The sequence below is a fragment of the Muntiacus reevesi genome, chromosome X (assembly GCF_963930625.1).
Source record: "Muntiacus reevesi chromosome X, mMunRee1.1, whole genome shotgun sequence".
Taxonomy (NCBI): Eukaryota; Metazoa; Chordata; class Mammalia; order Artiodactyla; family Cervidae; genus Muntiacus; species Muntiacus reevesi.
Genome location: NC_089271.1, coordinates 31,301,245 through 31,320,589, shown reverse-complemented (window position 1 = coordinate 31,320,589; position 19,345 = coordinate 31,301,245). Strand labels below are relative to the sequence as shown.

At 34.9% G+C, this 19,345-nt stretch overlaps 1 protein-coding gene across 2 annotated transcripts in view; it reads left to right on the top strand.

Annotated features, from left to right (window-relative positions):
- Nucleotides 1–19,345, top strand: part of DMD (dystrophin) — a 2,163,935-nt gene that overhangs the window by 858,886 nt on the left and 1,285,704 nt on the right. For both annotated transcript variants that reach the window (XM_065915496.1, XM_065915495.1), the window contains 7 exons: nt 74–184; nt 587–760; nt 4,633–4,788; nt 8,760–8,930; nt 16,691–16,870; nt 17,163–17,291; nt 18,928–19,098. In XM_065915496.1, coding sequence (XP_065771568.1) covers nt 74–184; nt 587–760; nt 4,633–4,788; nt 8,760–8,930; nt 16,691–16,870; nt 17,163–17,291; nt 18,928–19,098 — 1,092 coding nt within the window. The remainder of the gene's footprint in view (nt 1–73; nt 185–586; nt 761–4,632; nt 4,789–8,759; nt 8,931–16,690; nt 16,871–17,162; nt 17,292–18,927; nt 19,099–19,345) is intronic.

Genomic DNA, 19,345 nt, shown 5'->3' with positions numbered 1-19,345 from the left:
TTTCTTGGAAAGTGACTTGTTGTTTGCAATAACTTGCAGAGCATGCTGACTTATAATGCTGTACTCCCAACAGAAAATCCAATCTGATTTGACGAGTCATGAGATCAGTTTAGAAGAAATGAAGAAACATTACCAAGGAAAGGAAACTGCTCAACGGGTACTATCCCAAATTGAAGTGGCACAGGTACATATTATTCCACTAACTAAGGACCTTGTTTTAGTTGGATATTAAAATATTGTTTACATTAGATAACTTGCTTATTAACAAATTGAGGTTAAGGGCATTATTTGAAAGCTACAAATGAGATATAAATGATACATGCTGTTTTGAATTGTACATTTTTAGGATAAAATAGGTTAATAACTTGTCTTTTATTTAGTATCACATTAAGAATGATTGCTGAATTCTTCTCCCAAATGCATGTGTTCTTTGTGCTGGACAAATGGAAAAAGTGTTGCTTTGGTTTGTTTTTATTTCTATCCTTGTGTATCTTCCAGAATAAAGGAAAATACATTAACAAAAGTATGACTGGTTATTGTTTGGAAGGCAAAATCAAATCCATGTTTTCTTGCACTGTCTTTACAGAAAAAAATGCAAGATGTTTCCATGAAATTCCGATTGTTCCAGAAGCCAGCCAATTTTGAGCAGCGTCTACAGGAAAGTAAGATGATTTTAGATGAAGTGAAGATGCACTTGCCTGCACTGGAAACAAAGAGTGTTGAACAGGAAGTAGTACAGTCACAGTTAAATCATTGTGTGGTACGTATTGCTTATGGCTACTCCTTGACTTCCTTATTGGAATGAGGAGAACAGTATTGGGTACAAGAACAAAAATGTGCACAAGTGAATTGACAGACAAGAATAAGAACTATTATTGAAATAGTAGCCACTTAATATCTCTTCTGAAAATGTCTCCTTTGAGTCTATAATTTTCCAAGGACTCTGCAGAATATCACCTTTGTTTAATTCTTATGGAACTTTGAAAATATTTTTAAATGGAAATCTTGAAGAAGAACATACTGGTCTGGAAACAGCAACAGCGAAATTATCTGCAATAGTAAAAACGATTCTAGAAATGAGTGCCAAGGAAGCAAAGCAATCCACACAAGTCATCTTTACTTCTCAGGGGAAGGTTGCTCAGTCATGTCTGACTCGGGCTTCTCTGTCCATGGAATTCTCTAGGCAAGAATACTGGAGTGAGTAGCCTTTCCCTTCTCCAGGGGATCTTCCCAACCCAGGGATCAAACCCAGATCTCCCACATTGCAGACAGATTCTTTACCATCCGAGCCACCAGGGAAGCCCAAGAAAACTGGAGTGGGCAGCCTATCCTTTCTCCAGGGGATCTTCCCGACCCAAGGATCGAACTGGGGTTTCCTGCATTGCAGGTGGATTCTTTACCAGCTGAGCTGCCAGGCAAGCCCTTAATTCTCAGGGCCACAGGTTAAATGAGAGAATTTAAAGACAAACATTGAGTACAAAGTAAAAGCAAGATTCCAAGCCAGGAATGCTTACTCCAAGTCCTAGTATCTTTCCATTTAAAGTCAGGCCTGGATATGCAGTGAAATTCTGCCAGACAACCAAGACAGAATAAATAGGTATTGAAGATATGATTAGCCTGTAGTGTAAATCTTCACTACAAGGATTTTGAGTAGTGTTCTTTGTTGCAGTTATTGAAAATTCACCAAGCCAGATGACTTCTCTGATAACATAGAGCTGAATTATGAGGGCATCTACTAGAGTAATACAAGTATTAATATAAATCTAAGTGTACTATGGAATGTCAAGGTAGAAATCCACATAGAAAAAACAGTGCTAGTAACATTAAAGGGAAAAAGTTTATCTATTGAGTACTTTGTGCTTAAGTATTGTTTCTGCTTCTATTACATAACAGAAATGAAAAATAAACCCTTAGGTACATTGCCATCATATCATTATGAATGGAAAAATATCATTCTTTGTAAACAAAAATTTTCTTTGTGAAAAATTATGGAATTATTTTTATTCAGCAATATTGCTTAGTAAGGAAAGCTGCATTTTAGTGGCATCATTATTATAAATATTCTTACCCCCCAAAGAAATTTTGAATGCAGTTATATATATTAATGGAATGACAGCCCACTCCAGTGTTCTTGCCTGGAGAATCCCAGGGACAGAGGAGCCTGGTGGGCTGCCGTCTTTGGGGTCACACAGAGTCGGGCACAACTGAAGCGACTTAGCAGCAGCAGCATATATATTAGATAAGTAACAATGGGAATATATGGGAATATATGTCATCTTATATTTTTTCAAAAAATTGAAAGCAAAATGACCTAAGTACATTATCATCATGGCTAAATATATTCACAGAGGGCAAGCTGTTCATTCTTCTAGGGACAGGTCTCTAATGGTACTTCATAAGTCTTTTCTGCTAGTCAAAATGAACTGGGGAAAAAAAAAAAAAAAAACACGCTACCTACAGCTGGGTATTACTATGCCCTGACTCAGCTCAGTACAAAGGAACCAGATTAAAGTGTTTCCTCAATCTGTTTCTCAGGTGATCCAAACAAGTCACCTTTATTTCTCAGGTGAAAGTTGTTCAGTTGTGTCCGACTCTTTTGTGACACCATGGACTTTAACCCGCCAGGACCCTCTGTACATGGAATTCTCAAGGCAAGAATACTGGAGTGGGTAGCCTTTCCCTTCTCGAGGGGATCTTCCCAACCCACAGATCAAACCCAGGTCTCCCACACTGCAGATGGATTCTTTACCATCCGAGCCACTGGGGAAGCCTAAGAAAACTGAAGTGGGTAGCCTTCTCCTTCTCCAGGGATCTTCCCAACCCAGGTATCGAACCCAGGTCTCCCGCATTGCAGATGGATTCTTTATCATCTGTTTCTGCTTCTGGTTTAAATGTCAGGACCAATTCAGGTCATCCTTCCATAAGGATATATTTTCTTTACAACTTTTGTATTTTTCATTATTAAGATGCTCAGTTACATATACCATAATCATGGTCTTTGCTTTCAAGATTTTTGTTCTGTTAAAGTCTTAAAAACATGAACCTGAACACATGTAAAGACTTATTTCTCTTTCTTAATGATAAATATTTTCTCTATTGAATGAAGTGATAAAAATGGCCATCAGTACTGTGGTTCAGCTGGTTAAGAATCCGCCTACAATGCAGGAAACCTGGGTTGGGAAGATCCCCTGGAGAAAGGAAAGGCTACCCACTCCAGTATTCTGGCCTAGAAAATTTCATGGAATATGTAGTCCATGGGTTTACAAAGAGTCGGACACGACTGAGCGACTTTCATTTTCATAAAAGTAAATCATTAACATTTTAAAAAGTTTTTCTAACATTTAAAATAGTCATTTGGAAATATCTCAGATTCCAGAATTCAGGAATTGAATCCCAGTGTGACAGTTAATGATTTAAATGTTTATAAATACCCAAATATATTTATATTTCCTTAAAGAAGTAAATGAATTAAAAAAAATGAAAAGCTCAGAAAGAACTCACAAGTATTAATAAAGGAATAATAGCAACTTCAAGTGATCACCAAAGGGGGAATTAGGGTGAAAAAAGTTTATGTATGTAGCCTTAATGAAGAGGATAATTGCTCAGAGTTCACAAAATGCTTTGTTTTAATTGATTCTAAACTGAAAAGGAAAAAAAAGCATACTCAATTTCTATTCTAACTCCCAAATAACAGTACTTGCAATACCTACTAGCAACTTTATTTCTTAGTGCCAATAAGTATTTGTTGTTTAGACTCACCATTGAACAACTTAATGTGACAATATATAAACTATTAAACGTATGCCTGTATACATATGCATGTGTATACATATGCATGCGTACATACACACATACATTCAAACATACATATCTTTCCAAGTAAAGTAGCTACAAGAGAAAGCTATGACACTTGTTTAATGAGAATTTGTTACAGCAGTATACTGTTGTGAACCAATATATGTGTTCTTTATAGTTGTGATGTACTTGAGTTTTACATAGTACTTTATATTAGTCTACATTTAATTGATCAGCTCCATTAAGAAAATAAATTTATATCACTTAATTAACATTTAAGATTATATTCCCTCATTTTATATGATTTAATATGTGTTAGAATTACAGTCTGGCAATTCAGACATTTGAACCTGACTATAACGTAGCACCCTGAGAACAGTGTCTAGCTTGACCAGCACTGATTGTCTAGTGACTCAAATACTGTCTAGTATAAATAGGCATTCAATAAACAGCTGGGGAATGAGTAAATGAAATTTTCCCATGTCACAGCTAGAATTATATAATTGCAGAATTTAAAATAGAAGTCATAGAGCTTTTAAAAATGATCTTTGTAAACATGGGCTGAAGAATTAAATATATGCATGATGTACGCTTACTTTGGTAAACAAAACTGCACAATATGCACGCCTGTGTATGTACATGTAATTACAACTGGAAGCATTAAATCAATAGAAATTTCAAAAGCTAGATATTGATCACAGCTGCAAAATGCTACTCTGTTAAAACTGAAACCATAAAATAGCAAGTCAGGTGATCTCTACTCATTTTTTTTATTAATGATAGTATGAGTCAGACACTATTGCTTATTATTCTGTTTTGTTTTATGTTCTAACTTAGAACTTGTATAAAAGTCTGAGTGAAGTGAAGTCTGAAGTGGAAATGGTGATTAAAACTGGACGTCAAATTGTACAGAAGAAGCAGACGGAAAACCCTAAGGAGCTTGATGAAAGAGTAACGGCTTTGAAGTTGCATTATAATGAGCTGGGAGCAAAGGTTTGTGCTGAAATCATGAACACTGGCCACTTGCCACTTTCCTTCTATATTGTAAAGCAAGAGTAGGTAATTATGTACGATTGATATGTTAGAAGGTCTAAATCATTTACTTCCTACAGATAGACACATGTATACATGGATACAGATATATATACATACAGACATATATACATACATAGAGATATATTCCCATGTGTGATTCTTATTAAGAAACAATAATTAATCAGTGAGTCTCTACATTCAACTCCATATTTAAAAATACATAAAACTCAGAGACATTTTTACTGGTCCATCAGATAGTTCTGAAAGAGTTCCATTGTTCTAAACTTGTCCCTTCTTTTCATTGTATATATTTACTTGTGATGACTGGAAGGCTGGTAATTTTATAAACTAAGATGCCTACTTATATTTAGGTACAATGGAGTTGATACATTCTACATAGAAACAGCTTTACTGAGACCAATGGGGAGAAAAGAGTCTATTAATATTTTTGCAGCTCAAATTCCCAATTTTATTTAATATAACAACATCAATGAGAAAATTGTCACTTCATCTTAGACACAAATGTAAATGCTTGCCCACATTTGAGAACTAGCCATCCAAAGGCAGAATTGTAATATTGCACCCTGAAAGTAGATTGAAGGTCATGACCTAAAGCTATGAATTGCAAATTACTTATCACTGAGAGAAAGTGAATTTTAGATTCAAATGAAAATCTGAAAATAACGATTCTTATTAGTTGACAGTCGGAAACCATAAACACTGGTCCCTTCCCACTTTCCTTATATATTGTTAAGCAAGAGTCAGTAATTATGCACAATTGATATCTTTAAAAATCTAAATTATTTAGTTTATTTTAAAAACCTTCTAATTTATATTTCACATGTTTTGAAAGAGTCTGCTTTTTCAAGTATAAATTATTGCCTGGGCTTTTTCTTTGCCTTGAAGAATTTGTACAAGGTCTTTGCAAGAGTAAATTCAACATAAATAATGTAAAATAAATCACTTAGAATTTAGAACAGTAAAAATGACATTAGAAGGCTATTAGTGCCCTGAGTTGATTATTATTAAGGAGTGAATGGTTCTTCTGAGGATGTAAAGACCTATTTATTCCTGAAAATACATATTTGAAAGTGTATGTTTATCTACCCGTTTGGCACTAAGTAATATCATTAAAGCAAAATGAACGATTACTAAGAAATCATACTTAGTTTTAAAAACATGACAGAACACTGCAAAAAATGTAGGGCAGCCATTTATTTTTGAAATAAAGATTTAGAAACATTAGTGATAAAGGGAATATGTATAATATCATATTACAGAAAATGGCAAAGTCACATAAAATTGTCCATATTTAAATCTTCCAAGCACCTTCAGCAGTGATGGTTTTATTTTATGAAAACAAAGGAAATGGGATATCTTAATATATTATCATTTTATATAAATATGCAAGCCATTCTATTTTAATCATCTTCAGAATTTATATCATTTTTACTTGCCTCAGTTCAGTCTATATATATTAATTTTTGTATTAATCAGCTTAGGCTACCATGCCAAAATACCATAGAGTAGGTGGCTTAAACAAGAATATTTTGTTTCTCACAGTTCAGGAGGCTTAGAAGTTCAAGATCAAGGTGTCAGTCTAATAAGGACCTTTATCCTGGCTTGCAGAAAGCCACTTTCTTACTGTGTTCTCGCATGATAGAGAGGGAGGGAGAGTAGGAGGGATTGGTGGTGGGGGGGGGAGGAAAGAAGAGGATGAGAGGGATGGGGAGAGTGGGAGGGATAACTTTTCCTTCCTCTGCTAGTAGGGCCATAATCCTATCTGATTAGGGTCACATCCTCATGACTTCATTTAACCTTAATTACTTTCTAAACACCCTGTATTCAAATACAGGTCACATGCGGGCTTAGGTTTCAACTTATCAATTTGCGGGGATTTCAGTTCCATCCATGACCCTTTTCTTAAAACAGTTTTATTAGTTTGATTAATATCACCAACTTATCTTAATTGTTCATTGACTAAAAATCAAAGAGTTTCTTATCTAAAGCTATTTCATTTCATCAAGAGATATTACACCTAGGAACATAGATATAATAATACTTACAGTTCCTTATATGGCCCCTGTATACTTTAAATTATATAACAATATACATAAATAGCAATGCTCATTGCAACCTCAAATGCTCATACTCAAAGTCTCAATATACGTGTAAGCCTCACATACATGTTTAAGTGTTCATGAAACGGTGATGGCTGAAAGTTTCTACTGCAGGTGGCACTATTTTAAATGTATCACTTTTCCACCAGAAAAAGAAAAAGTGTAAAACTCTATTTTCCTTAAGATGGCAGTATCTCCTGTTTTATTAAAAAACTATTTAGCTGGATATAAACAAAATCAAATAAATAAAAATCAGTAAAGCATGAGCTCTGGGAAGATAGAATTTCTTTGAAATACTGAATCTAGAATTCTTTTCTATCAATAATGCATAGAAAAAATAGCTATGCATAGAAACACACCATGAAGGTGTATATTTTTTCCTGCTGCACACAAATAAAATCCTTACACTCAAAATGGCAAATGCTTTCACTTCTCTGAAGGGAAGAATAGAAGGAAAAATCTGTAAAACAAACATTGAATCTGCAGCTTCAACAGGTAAATTTTTTTTTAATGTGTGCCCACCTCTGTTAAAGAAGCAAATTTTGTTGAGTATTTGTAATTTGTCTAAAAATTTCAGGGTATTTATTTTCATTGCAGCATTTAATTAGAAAAAAATCTTCACTGTGGCATTTCTTCATGCTTATGGCTGCATTACTGGTTGTAAATTACATATATGCATATATATGGGGGGGTGGGGTGGTTCCCTGGTGGCTCAGTGGTAGAGAATCCATCTCTAAGCAGGAAATGTGGGTTCGACCTCTATCTCTGAGTCGGAAAGATCCCCTGGAGAAGGAAATGGCAACCCACTCCAGTATTCTTGCCTGGGAAATCCCATGGACAGAGGAGCCTGGTGGGCTACAGTCCATGGGGTACCTAAAGAGTCAGACATGAGACTAAACAGCAACAAAATATATATGTGTGTATATCTTCTCAGAGCTAATATATCATTGATTTTTATTTATTCTATTTTTGTTTCCACACCCACATATATATCAGGAGATAATAGATTCTGGGCTTTTTATTAAAGCCAACCAACCCATTCCTAAGATGTAAGAACATCAGAAGAGTGGTGGAGAAACACAAATTTGTTCATTCTCTGTGTAAGAACATGGACGAATTTGACTTTGAGAGTCTTAGTTTTAAACACTGAGAACTGAAACACAGGATTAAGTCATGATTTTCAGAGTAAAATTGTGTTATGGTGCCAACTTTTTTACTCTCTTTAAATGATAAATTAATGTTTAAGGAGAAAGTGACCTATTCTTCATGTTGTTTTTGTGCAAAAATGAGACATTTCAAAGATGCAATGACAGTAAAATCGACTGTTCTAAATATTTTACAAATACCTTTGCCTCTGGAGAGAAATAGTATTCTTTGCCCATTTTGATTACTTAACAGCAAGGGCAAGCCTCATTTGTATATAGAGGATTGTAAATGTTGCCCATCTCTTTGACAGATGACTGAAGGTTTTCTAAAAGAAACATGCCATGTCTTCGGTTTGACTTATATCATTTTATTTATTTAAAAACTGTGGCCATAAATTAATTTTATTTATATTAGAGAAAGTAGTAGTAGCTTTTCTTTCTCCCTCATACAGGATGCTACCTTTTGGATAAAGGATCTCATCTTTCATAGACTGTGTTTATTCACTATTAATATTCAGAATATGTAATGTTTCTAAAATATGATTTTTTTCAAGAAGAAGGTTATTTTAAAATGACAGAAATATGAAAGTTCTAATTAAGTGGCTATAATCAAACTTGAATTGAAAAAGTAAACCAAATGACATTTTATGGTCATTCTTTTCAGGTAACAGAAAGAAAGCAACAGTTGGAGAAATGCTTGAAATTGTCCCGTAAGATGCGAAAGGAAATGAATGCTTTGACAGAATGGCTGGCAGCTACAGATATGGAACTGACAAAGAGATCAGCAGTTGAAGGAATGCCTAGTAATTTGGATTCTGAAGTTGCCTGGGGAAAGGTAAAACCTATATCACTGAAGGTTATTTTTAGCATATATGAAGACACAGTGCAATATGATTTTTTAAGGAGCTGTTAATGTGCAATAATAGAACCATAAATGTTATCATGCTTCATTTTCCCTTCCCTCAAAAATTCATCGGTAGTTGAACTGTATATTTCAGAATCACAATAAAGCCAATGGGAACCTTCAGCCAGATTTTCTCCAATGGTTATTTAGTATTAGGTAGGTTCTGAATAAGTCCTTAAAATATATATATATATATATATATATATATACATCATTAGTCAGAAAGTCAGTTCAAAGATGTGACTCTGTGTTCCCTAGCTTGCTTAAGAGAAACTATTCAGATGGACCCCATTGCCATGAGGAAGGCAAAGATGCGGAAACTTCAGGCAGTTAGGTTGGACAAACTTGCAAGATGAGCAAATTATTGATGTCACAATCATAAAAAAAATAAAAAATCTCACGGGGTCTTTATGGCCCCTGTCATTTCTACCACCAAACAGCCCTGGGTTTCCTTTATTCCTCAGCTTGTAGATTCTTAATGTTTCTCTGACAACTGTCAGGCATCATTGTGCTCTACAATTCAAGGTCAAAGCACCAATAGCTTAATTTTTGTTTTTCAGTTGACATATTACTGGATTACTTGAAAGTATGTTGATATAAACTAAATAGTTGATATTAATAGTGTGTTTTCACCTTAAACTTTGCCAAGTCACTGGGCATTTAGAAAAAAATAAATCATAGCACAATATGCTCCCTCAGTTTTTATTCAAATTTAACAAACACATGCCTGCATTAACTATATGTTTAAGAGATCTGTGCTTTATTTTTAATGCAAGATGTATATCTTGATTAACCAAATTTGGGAACTTTTAATTGCATTATGTAAAAACTTAATCCTACAGTGAGACCAAAACTGAAAACTGATTTTCTCCATGTAGATTCGGATGACAAGCAGTTGTAAAAATTTATTAACTGCACTTTATTTTCAAATAAATAGTAGAGAATGAATTTCTTTTTCCTTCCTGTTCAGGATAGATTTGTTAGAGATAAGATATTGACTTACAGTTATTAGTTCAGGATCATATATATTGTGAAATCATTAGAGTAGTGAGTGTACAGAGCCTACAGATTAAAAGTTACATTGGCCTTACTTTTCTTTTCCTCCTATCACAAAAACAAATATTATATTTCTATTTATTGGGAATCAATGACATTCATGTATTTAAGTGCAGGCTGGGTGGCTGTAAGAAATAAGCCAAAATTCCACTTGGCAGATCTTAGTCACATGATCGTATCTAGCCTTCAAGGAGGGTGGCAAAAGATGTCTCCATCTGGCTGAGTAGTCAGTGTCCTGATGAAATGATGAGTAGGTAATGTTCTAAAATGAAGACACAGAGGACGCATTCCGGAGGACAGGTTTAAGTAAATCAATTCTGACTATCCCTTTACTGGCTGCAATTGTTTAGCATATGAATTGAACACAGAAATCTAACCATAGAAAAATATTTATGTAATAAATAGAAGTTTATATCTCTGATGATCATTATGTTTGGAAAATATAAGCTTCAGCAAAGTTTAATCTACATGATTTACTGACTTTAACCACTAACAGATTTCTTTTATTCCTCATTTAATTTCAGTAGTCAAAAGTTCAAAGCCTGTTAAATAATTCAGCCACATTAAAACCTTTTAATATCCACAGTGTTAGCTAAAAATTAAAATGGTTAAATAGAATTCCCTGAAAAATAATTGGTCCTTTGAGAGTTTAAATCCTTCAGCATTTTAGATAGTTCATATTTACCATTTTGCATAGATTGCCCATTAGTTTTTCTTAACACCAGTCTTGGGATACCAAGAGTTACCTGTGAGAACCACATACACATACACATACATAAATGCTGAGTTTAACTCGGAGTATTAAATAACATAAAACAATTGATGTCTAGTCACTGATGTAACAAGTCATGATTTTCGCATATATTTCAGAGATAGATGTTTATAATAGTCAACATTAAGAAGAACAATTATAACTTTACTCAGTTATCCTTCTCTTCTTTGACTGTCTCTTTATTCCTAAAATTTAATGACAGTCACGTGACAGAATGTATCATTCTGTTTCGCCAGTGGTTCTCATATATTGGTTGCACATTGAAATCATCTGAGAACCTTAAACGCCTATCAGTGCTGAGTGCCCACCCCCAGAAATTCTGATTTAATTGGTCTGTGAGGTCAGTGTCTCTAAATCTCATATTCAGCACAGTTTGAGAACTACTAGCTAATGCAAGGCTAGCAGCCTTAGGAAATCTATGTTCAGTTCAGCCAACCATGTCCTGATTTTTTTTTTTCCCTCAAACAATCACCTTTCACAGTTTAAAGAGATCTGGCCTCTGGTCCTAGATTATCTGGATAATTGCCTCAACTTATCACTCCTCTTAGCTGTAAAAGCATGAGAACTATTACTTATTTCTAAAGTCTGTTGCACTATCATTCCCATGAAAAATTGCATATCTTTTTTTTTTTTTTAAGAGAGCACAGTAATTTATCTGTGAAGTGAAATAACACTAGCAGATCATTAACTTGGTACAATGAATGCATCAAGCAGCTGTTACTTAGAAAATAGAACATCTGTTAAATGCCACTGAAGTCACTATTCACTGTCATTATAGTTATAGCTATAATTTCTGTTCTATGTATTCTGCCTTCATGAAATTCTTTTTAATAGACAATACATTATTAATAAAAAGTCAATACACATTACTATAAAATCCACTCCTTACTGTTTTACAGTCTTTTAAGATTTATCATTATATCATTCCATAACATTAGCTTAATAATAAAATGTGTTCTAATCCTCAAACCATGACAGTAATACTGGGGCCTAAAAAACAACTAATATCATATTTTATCACATTTAAGACATATGAGATCAAGTGATACACTTGATTTAATTATAGATGTTGTGGATCAAAAGAAACACCACTCCCTTAAATGTGAATATAAATTGCAAGTTTTATCTCATTTCAGAAACTTTAATATGTGCAAATGCACATGTTAGAATTGTGGTAATGTGATGATTTGTTCACTTACTTCCCATGAATATATTTTGTAGCTAAAGGTGAAAACTCTCTCTCATCTCTGATGACCAGAAATGGTATAATATTTATGCAGACTGACTGAAGGCAGAATTCAATGGGGAGGGTAACCTTTTAAAATACCTTTAATGGGTTAGTCAACCCTTCATATAGGGAGAACTTGCGCAAGAGATAAAAGAAGATCAAATAGACAAGAATTTTGCAGTATCCTAGTAAAGAAAGGAGGACATATGGAAATGGTGTTGTGACAATTTAAATCTGCATTGAGTTCTACTGTTATCTGACATTTTCTCCTGTATCATAAAACCTAAGAACACCAAGTAGATAGTTCACATTTAGCTGCTGTTAAAACTCCTGAAACAAGACTTATGACCATGGCATCAATTCAGTTCATTACAGTCGCTCAGTCATGTCCAACTCTTTGCGACCCCATGGACTGCAGCACGCCAGGCTCTCTGTCTGTCACCAACTCCCAGAGCTTGCTCAAACTCATCCATCCAGTTGGTGATGCCATCCAACCATCTCATCCTCTGTCATCCCCTTCTCCTCCTGCCTTCAGTCTTTCCCAGCATCAAGGTCTTTCTCAATGAGTCAGTTTTTCGCATCAGGTGGCCAACGTATTGGAGCTTCAGCCTCAACATCAGTCCTTCCAATGAATATTCAGGACTGATTTCCTTTAGGGTTGACTGGTTGGATCTCCTTGCAGTCCAAGGGACTCTCAAGAGCCTTCTCCAACACCCAGTTCAAAAGCATCAATTTTTCAGTACTCAGATTTCTTTCTACCATGTCATAAGTCAAAATAAAACTGAGTGTTCATAATTTTGCTTTTAATTCAGCTTTAAAATCGATCCTAGAAGCTGTCACATTACTGTAAGATTGAAAAAACTAAAAGAGCTGAGTTTCAATTTATTCAGTTTAATCATTGAATTTGAACTTGCCCATTCAAAAGGGTAGACCTTCCAAAACCCTCCCCAGCCCTCACTTTATAAGGCAACAGAAGGGGACATGTATGCTGAGGACTTAATGCATTTTAAGAGGAAGAAATGCATTTTCAATTCGATTTATCCATCTCACCAACCCCATAAGTAAGTCTACCTTTTTTCTGTTTGTTTTAAGTCTACCTTTCTTAAGAGTACCAGGTGAGGGTGTAAAGAGAATGACCAACACAGTAGCTATAGTTGAATTTAGTAATTCAGTTCTCAATATATCTGCAAGTATAGACGTTCTTCTGTTGTAGGAAACTTTTAATGTATGGGAAAATAGTTCCTTGGCATCATAAAATATATGTTTTTAGTTTCCAGTTAGTGCCCCATATTCCCCTTTTCCTCTTCCTTGCAAAGAGTCAGACACGACTGAGCAACTGAACTGAACTGATTCCCCTTTTGGTGACATTTCATTCCAACCTTCATACTTTCTCATCATTTATACAGTCTTTAGTCAGTCTAAACCATCCAGTCCTTTATGGTAAACTCTGATTTCAAGCATTACCTCTCCGTTAAATCCATTCACACTTATCCCAGCCATGAATTATCCCGGTCATGAATTATCCTTTCCTCCAAATTATGTTCTTTCTAATATAATAGCAAAATGATTGCATTCCAACTTTTCTCTACAGCTACACTTTAGGTAACATTAGAGCAGAGTATACACAGATTGCCTCCTTCTTTATCTCTGGCAGTGAATGACACAGGGTAGAGTGAGTGTTAAGCATCTGATGTTCATTAACACATCAAAGTTGAAGTCTTTGCATCACAGAGCAAGATCAGCAAGTTTCTTAAAATCTAAGATTTATTATTTGTAAGTCATGCCATTAATTCAAAATGCTTTTGAGGGAAATTTTTTTTTAATTCAGTAAACAAGCACAATATATTTCCTAACCCAAAATAGCATTTATACAAGTGATTCAATACTCGTTTGTTCTTGAATACTACATGTAAATGTTCAGCTTTAGGTCTTTTTACAGAAGGAGTGTAAATTTTCTCCTGAGTCACTTTTGGCCATAAGTAGTTGCAAACTACTACAATGATCACTGTTTTTTTTTTTTTTCAAGTTCATATTCATGTTGGTGCTAACTTCAGTATACTTGAGTTTGATAACATTGCAAAACCTGAAATGAAATCAAACATTAGTCTACATTTCTTGTTTTCTTATGCTCATTGACCGAATGAAGTATCACTGGGTGTTAAACATTTTCTCTTGAGAAGTAGCTGGAGAATTTGGGTAGATTTTAATGCATAGTAGTTGTTAGTGACTCCTTAACTGTTTGCAACATTATTCCTTAAATTCAAAACTTCTCTGATGTCTTTTGAGATTTGGAAATTTCCATCACCTTTCATCACTTTGGCTGACCTGGGAAGGGACAGATGTCTGTGTACATAATTTTTTATACCAAAACTTAAACATAGTGTCATCTTTCTGAAGCTATTTTTGGAAATAATTAGTGATCCAAATATAAATTAAGATTTAACTTTGTGAAGTGTTACCTTTAGGAATAAATGAACTCTAGTGACAAGGCAGTAGTTTGGAATACAGGAAGTAGGAAATGATCATTTGCATACATTTTCATGTTTTTTTTTCATACTCAAATATAAGTTTTATAAGGGTAAGGACTTTGTTTCTATCCTTTTATTCACAGTACCTGGAACAATGGCCACCACATATAGTTGTAAAGATTGTGTACTAACAAAGGGTACAGACAAAGGGAATGAAAGGACCGAAATCTAGTCCATGACACTCACAAGTCAAAATCCAGAAGGACTTTTTCTCCCCCAAAAGAGCATTTCTCATAATTTCATAAAAGATGCTGAATAAAATCCCCTATGTCTCTGCTAAAACAGTGATGCATTTAACAGGAACTCAGTAGCATTAATATGTGAAGGAATTCATTTTATGAACTGCTGTGCTCACTCATGTACAACAGATGACACCTACATTACAAATGATCCTCTGCGTGGTAGCGGATAAGTTCATTGAGCATTAATTACCTTAATTTCAGATATTTTTGCATTGAGAAAGAAAAATACAAATAGAAAAGCCTATCTTAGAATTGAAGAAACAGTGATTGTCTTTTGTATAGAAATTAGTTTATACCCTCATTTATCCCCTTCCTTATTTGGTATTTGTGTGTGTGTGTGTGTGTATTTGTAGATTTACCTAAATTTCAAGTAGACTATGACCTGATAATATGGAGGAAAGGCAACCATAAGAATTATTTCGGTGTATTACAAATCTAGAAAAGGCATCTTGAGAACATCTAGAACTAAGGATATATGCTCTTAGGGACCACCTTTTTCTCATTTACTTGAACCACTTTTCTTACTCTCTGTGCATATATTTCATGTTCCTCTGTGCAAAAGGTCTCCCTCCAGTTCTTGTCACTGCTGTTTCCCAGTAAGAATTTGTCCTACTATGGCTTTGACTAGCTATGGTAAAGACATCAGCTTCATTCCAAATGATTTCTCAGCTGAGGTGTTACCCTACTTTCCGTATCTCTTAGTTAAACTTCTTGAGAGAGTATCTGTTTGGTTCAAACTTACCCACCAGGGAATGTCCATCAACTGTATGTGGGTAAGGGAGAGATGGGGGAGTGGGTGGGGGAGGGGGGAGAGTAGAGGCAGGGAAATGCAAAAGGGTCACGTGGTCCACCGCAACGTGTCACAAGAAAGGGCTGCAGATAGAGCTGACAGTAAACGTTTGTACTAGAATCAATTTCCCATCAACTCTCTACATAATTTCTTTTTTTTTTCTTTTTCTTTTTTTTTACATAATTTCTAATATTGAATGTGCTTGTTTTCGGGTTTGAAAATCAAGTCTTAGGAAGTGTTGGTGCTCTCTTAAGGGATTTTAATAGTATCTCTTTACTTCTAACTGAAATTAACCAGTTTTTTCAGTTATGTGTGTGAGCAGCAAACCCTAGTGATATCAGTAGTTCCTGTGAATTTACCACCAGTCACAGATAAATTTATGAAAGATAATTTTATATGACATTCTAGTCATTCAGTATAATTCAAAACACCAGTTGTGCTCATCACTACTTTGAAATTATCCTAAATGTCTGTTGCTAGATCATTATAGTTACACGTTAGGAAAGAAAACATTTACTGCCACCTCACAAATTAAAAAAATATATATTTTCTATTTTTATTGCAGTATAATTATTTTTATTTAAAATCTAGTGTATCTAATTTTATGCTTTTAAAAACATTATTATGAGAAGGGATATTTGAGTTTTGCCAGATGCCAAACAGATTTGTGACACTAAAAATCTACAAATTCCTGCTATAGCATTTCAGGAGAGCAAAAATGGCTGAATTTTCTAAAAGCAGTTGCTTATTGGTGGATGGGTTTTCCAAGATCTACATTTATCCAATACATATACCAATTAAGTAAATATAAATATGTTTAGATTGATAGTATGTATGCTTATGATTAAGTGGAAATAATCATAAACATGCATTTATGTATAAATGCATATCCATATATACCCAGTAAAGAACTGCAATGTATAGGATATGATTTTCATCATTCCCAAAGATATGGTTGAAAGTGTAAACCCCTGAAAAATCTTGCCATAGTAACTAGATGCATAGTCATTTCAAAAGCATTAAATCTTAAGACTACAATATATTATGTGAGGCTCAAATGCTGTTCTTTCTACAGGCTATTCAGAAAGAGACAGAGAAACAGAAGGTTCACCTAAAGAGCATTACCGAGCTAGGAGAGGCCTTGAAAACGGTTTTGGGCAAGAAGGAGACCTTGGTCGAAGATAAGCTGAGTCTTTTGAATAGTAACTGGATAGCCGTCACTTCTCGAGCAGAAGAGTGGCTAAACCTTTTGTTGGTAAGAGAAGAGGATAAAAGATTTTCAACCCTTCTCTATCACGAGAAAGACATTATATCATCTTTCAATAATAGTCTTTATGTTCACAAAATCCTCAACTCCATGTAAATGTTGGTTCTTATTCAATATCTACATTATATTTTTCCATCCTTACATTCTGTATGGAGATTACACCTAAAAGGAATTTGAATGCTACTACATTTTTGTATTTTAGAATTGTGGCAAGTAGGACAAATACTTAAAAATACTGTCTGCTTAATAGTATGTCATGGTTTGTCTCTGTAAAATTAAGGAGTACCAGAAACACATGGAAACCTTTGACCAGAATGTGGATCATATCACAAAGTGGATCATTCAGGCTGACGCACTTCTGGATGAATCTGAGAAAAAGAAACCACAGCAAAAAGAAGACATGCTAAAGGTAGCAAATAAACTCTTATGATTAGTAATGCTCACACTACACAGCAGTTATATTAATCATCTTTGTCCTAAAAGATACCAGGGACTTCTTATTAAGGGTGAAAAACATCTTCCTCTCTTCCTTTCCCCCTCCCTCCTTCCTTCCCTTTCTCCTTTATCCCTTAATTCCTTCTTTCCTTCCCTCCCTACTTCTTTAATTCAAATGAGAATTCATGACTTAGAAGAGCTCTGTGATCCGGATATCTGTCCATATTGATCTGTCAGCAAATTACACACAACTTAAAAACCTGATAAGAAAATAATTCTTGGATTTATTTTAGTGTTCTATGGCAAATCATGCCAATTTTAGTATTAGTTCTATATGCCTGTGCCTAACACAAAGATTAGTTTCATTGCATCATTCACAGCCCATCTGAATAAGCACCAGAAGTCCAATCTGTATATGTTTTGCCTATACAAGGTCTAAATCTTAGTAACAATACTGACTTACGTAAAACTGAACTTTTCATTCTTAACTATATGTAAAGTAGACATGGTTTTGTGTTCTCCCTATTGGTGTTGAAACCAATTATTAGGACATCCTAAGCTGTCTTTCTTAGTTGCAACTTAGTCTTTACTTAAAAAAAAAAAAATGGTTCCCATAAAAAGTTATGAGAGTTTTAATATGCAAATAGATCATATTAATGGTATATTATATTTATTTGATGACATCTTTTCCAATTAAATAGGGAGAATTACATTTGAACAAATCTCATAAATTAAATAATGCCTTCCTCTGTTTTGTTGAAATTTTTAATAATTTTATTTGATTAGTGGGTTACTATTTAAAGAATCCTCAAACACTGTAGCTTCTGTCTATACAATTGATTTGTTCATTTTTTTATGAAATCAATATTTTCTACAGATTGCAATTCATTTGTAATGAAAAACTATAAATGTGTTGCAGTCTGTGCCCTAAACATACTTGCTCTATTGTCTCTACCTTCTTTTGTTCTTCCTTTTCCCTGGATGTGTAGGTAAGGAATGTCACCTTACAGAGAAATTCCTTCAGGGTCTTTGGAAAAATAGGAACTGAGTTATTTCACTCACAGCCTCTCCAACCCCCTCCATCAGCTTTCCTGTCACTGTCTGTGACACAGAAAATCCATTTTTTTTCTGTGACAATCGATATGATAAAGCACAAGGGAATTCAGAAGTCCTTGGAAGGAATAGAAAATTGTTCTTCAGCACCCTTTCTTTCTGAGCATGTGTTAAAGTTGTTCCACAGCTTTGAGATTGAGGAAAGGTATGACTAAATCACAACAGTTGTTGCTGGCAACATAGAAAAATCAGGAAAACATCCCTCGTCCTTCTTCAGACTAAGGAAATGCTTGAAATAAACTTAGCTCAAACGGAAGCAAGGGCACTGACCTATTTTCCTGAGATCACACACATTCTCACTTTACTCCTGTTTTATGGAAGTTGGCTTCCCCCCCTTGGTTTTCTCTGCATGTGTCTTTTTCCTTCTCTTTCTCTCTAGTTCTCGCTCTCCCTCTTCCTCCCCTCCCCCCTCTTCTTTGCTTTCTAGCTCTTTCGGTCTCTTTCAACCTCCATTTAATTACTAACTCCGAGCCCTGTCTCTTGCTCACGGAATATAGCGCTTAAAGGCTGAGCTGAATGACATACGTCCCAAGGTGGACTCCACGCGTGACCAAGCAGCAAACTTGATGGCGAACCGCGGCGACCACTGCAGGAAAGTAATAGAGCCCAAAATCTCAGAGCTCAACCACCGATTTGCAGCCATTTCTCACAGAATTAAGACTGGAAAGGTAGGAAGATCTGCTCCAAGGTGGAAACTAGTGATAAATGGTCTCTTGCGAAGGTTGCGCAGTACTCTGAAGGGGGCAGGCCACCCCCACAGCAAAGTTTTCAAAAGAAAAATGAAGGCCAAAATGTATTTAAAGAAATTTTACCACTGAATCTCATGGGAGATCAGTCTGTCTCCCTTTCTTCCTCCCTAGCCCCTGTGTCCCTCTCTCTCTGCCATTTTGCTTTTCCTGGCACAGCTCTTCTAGA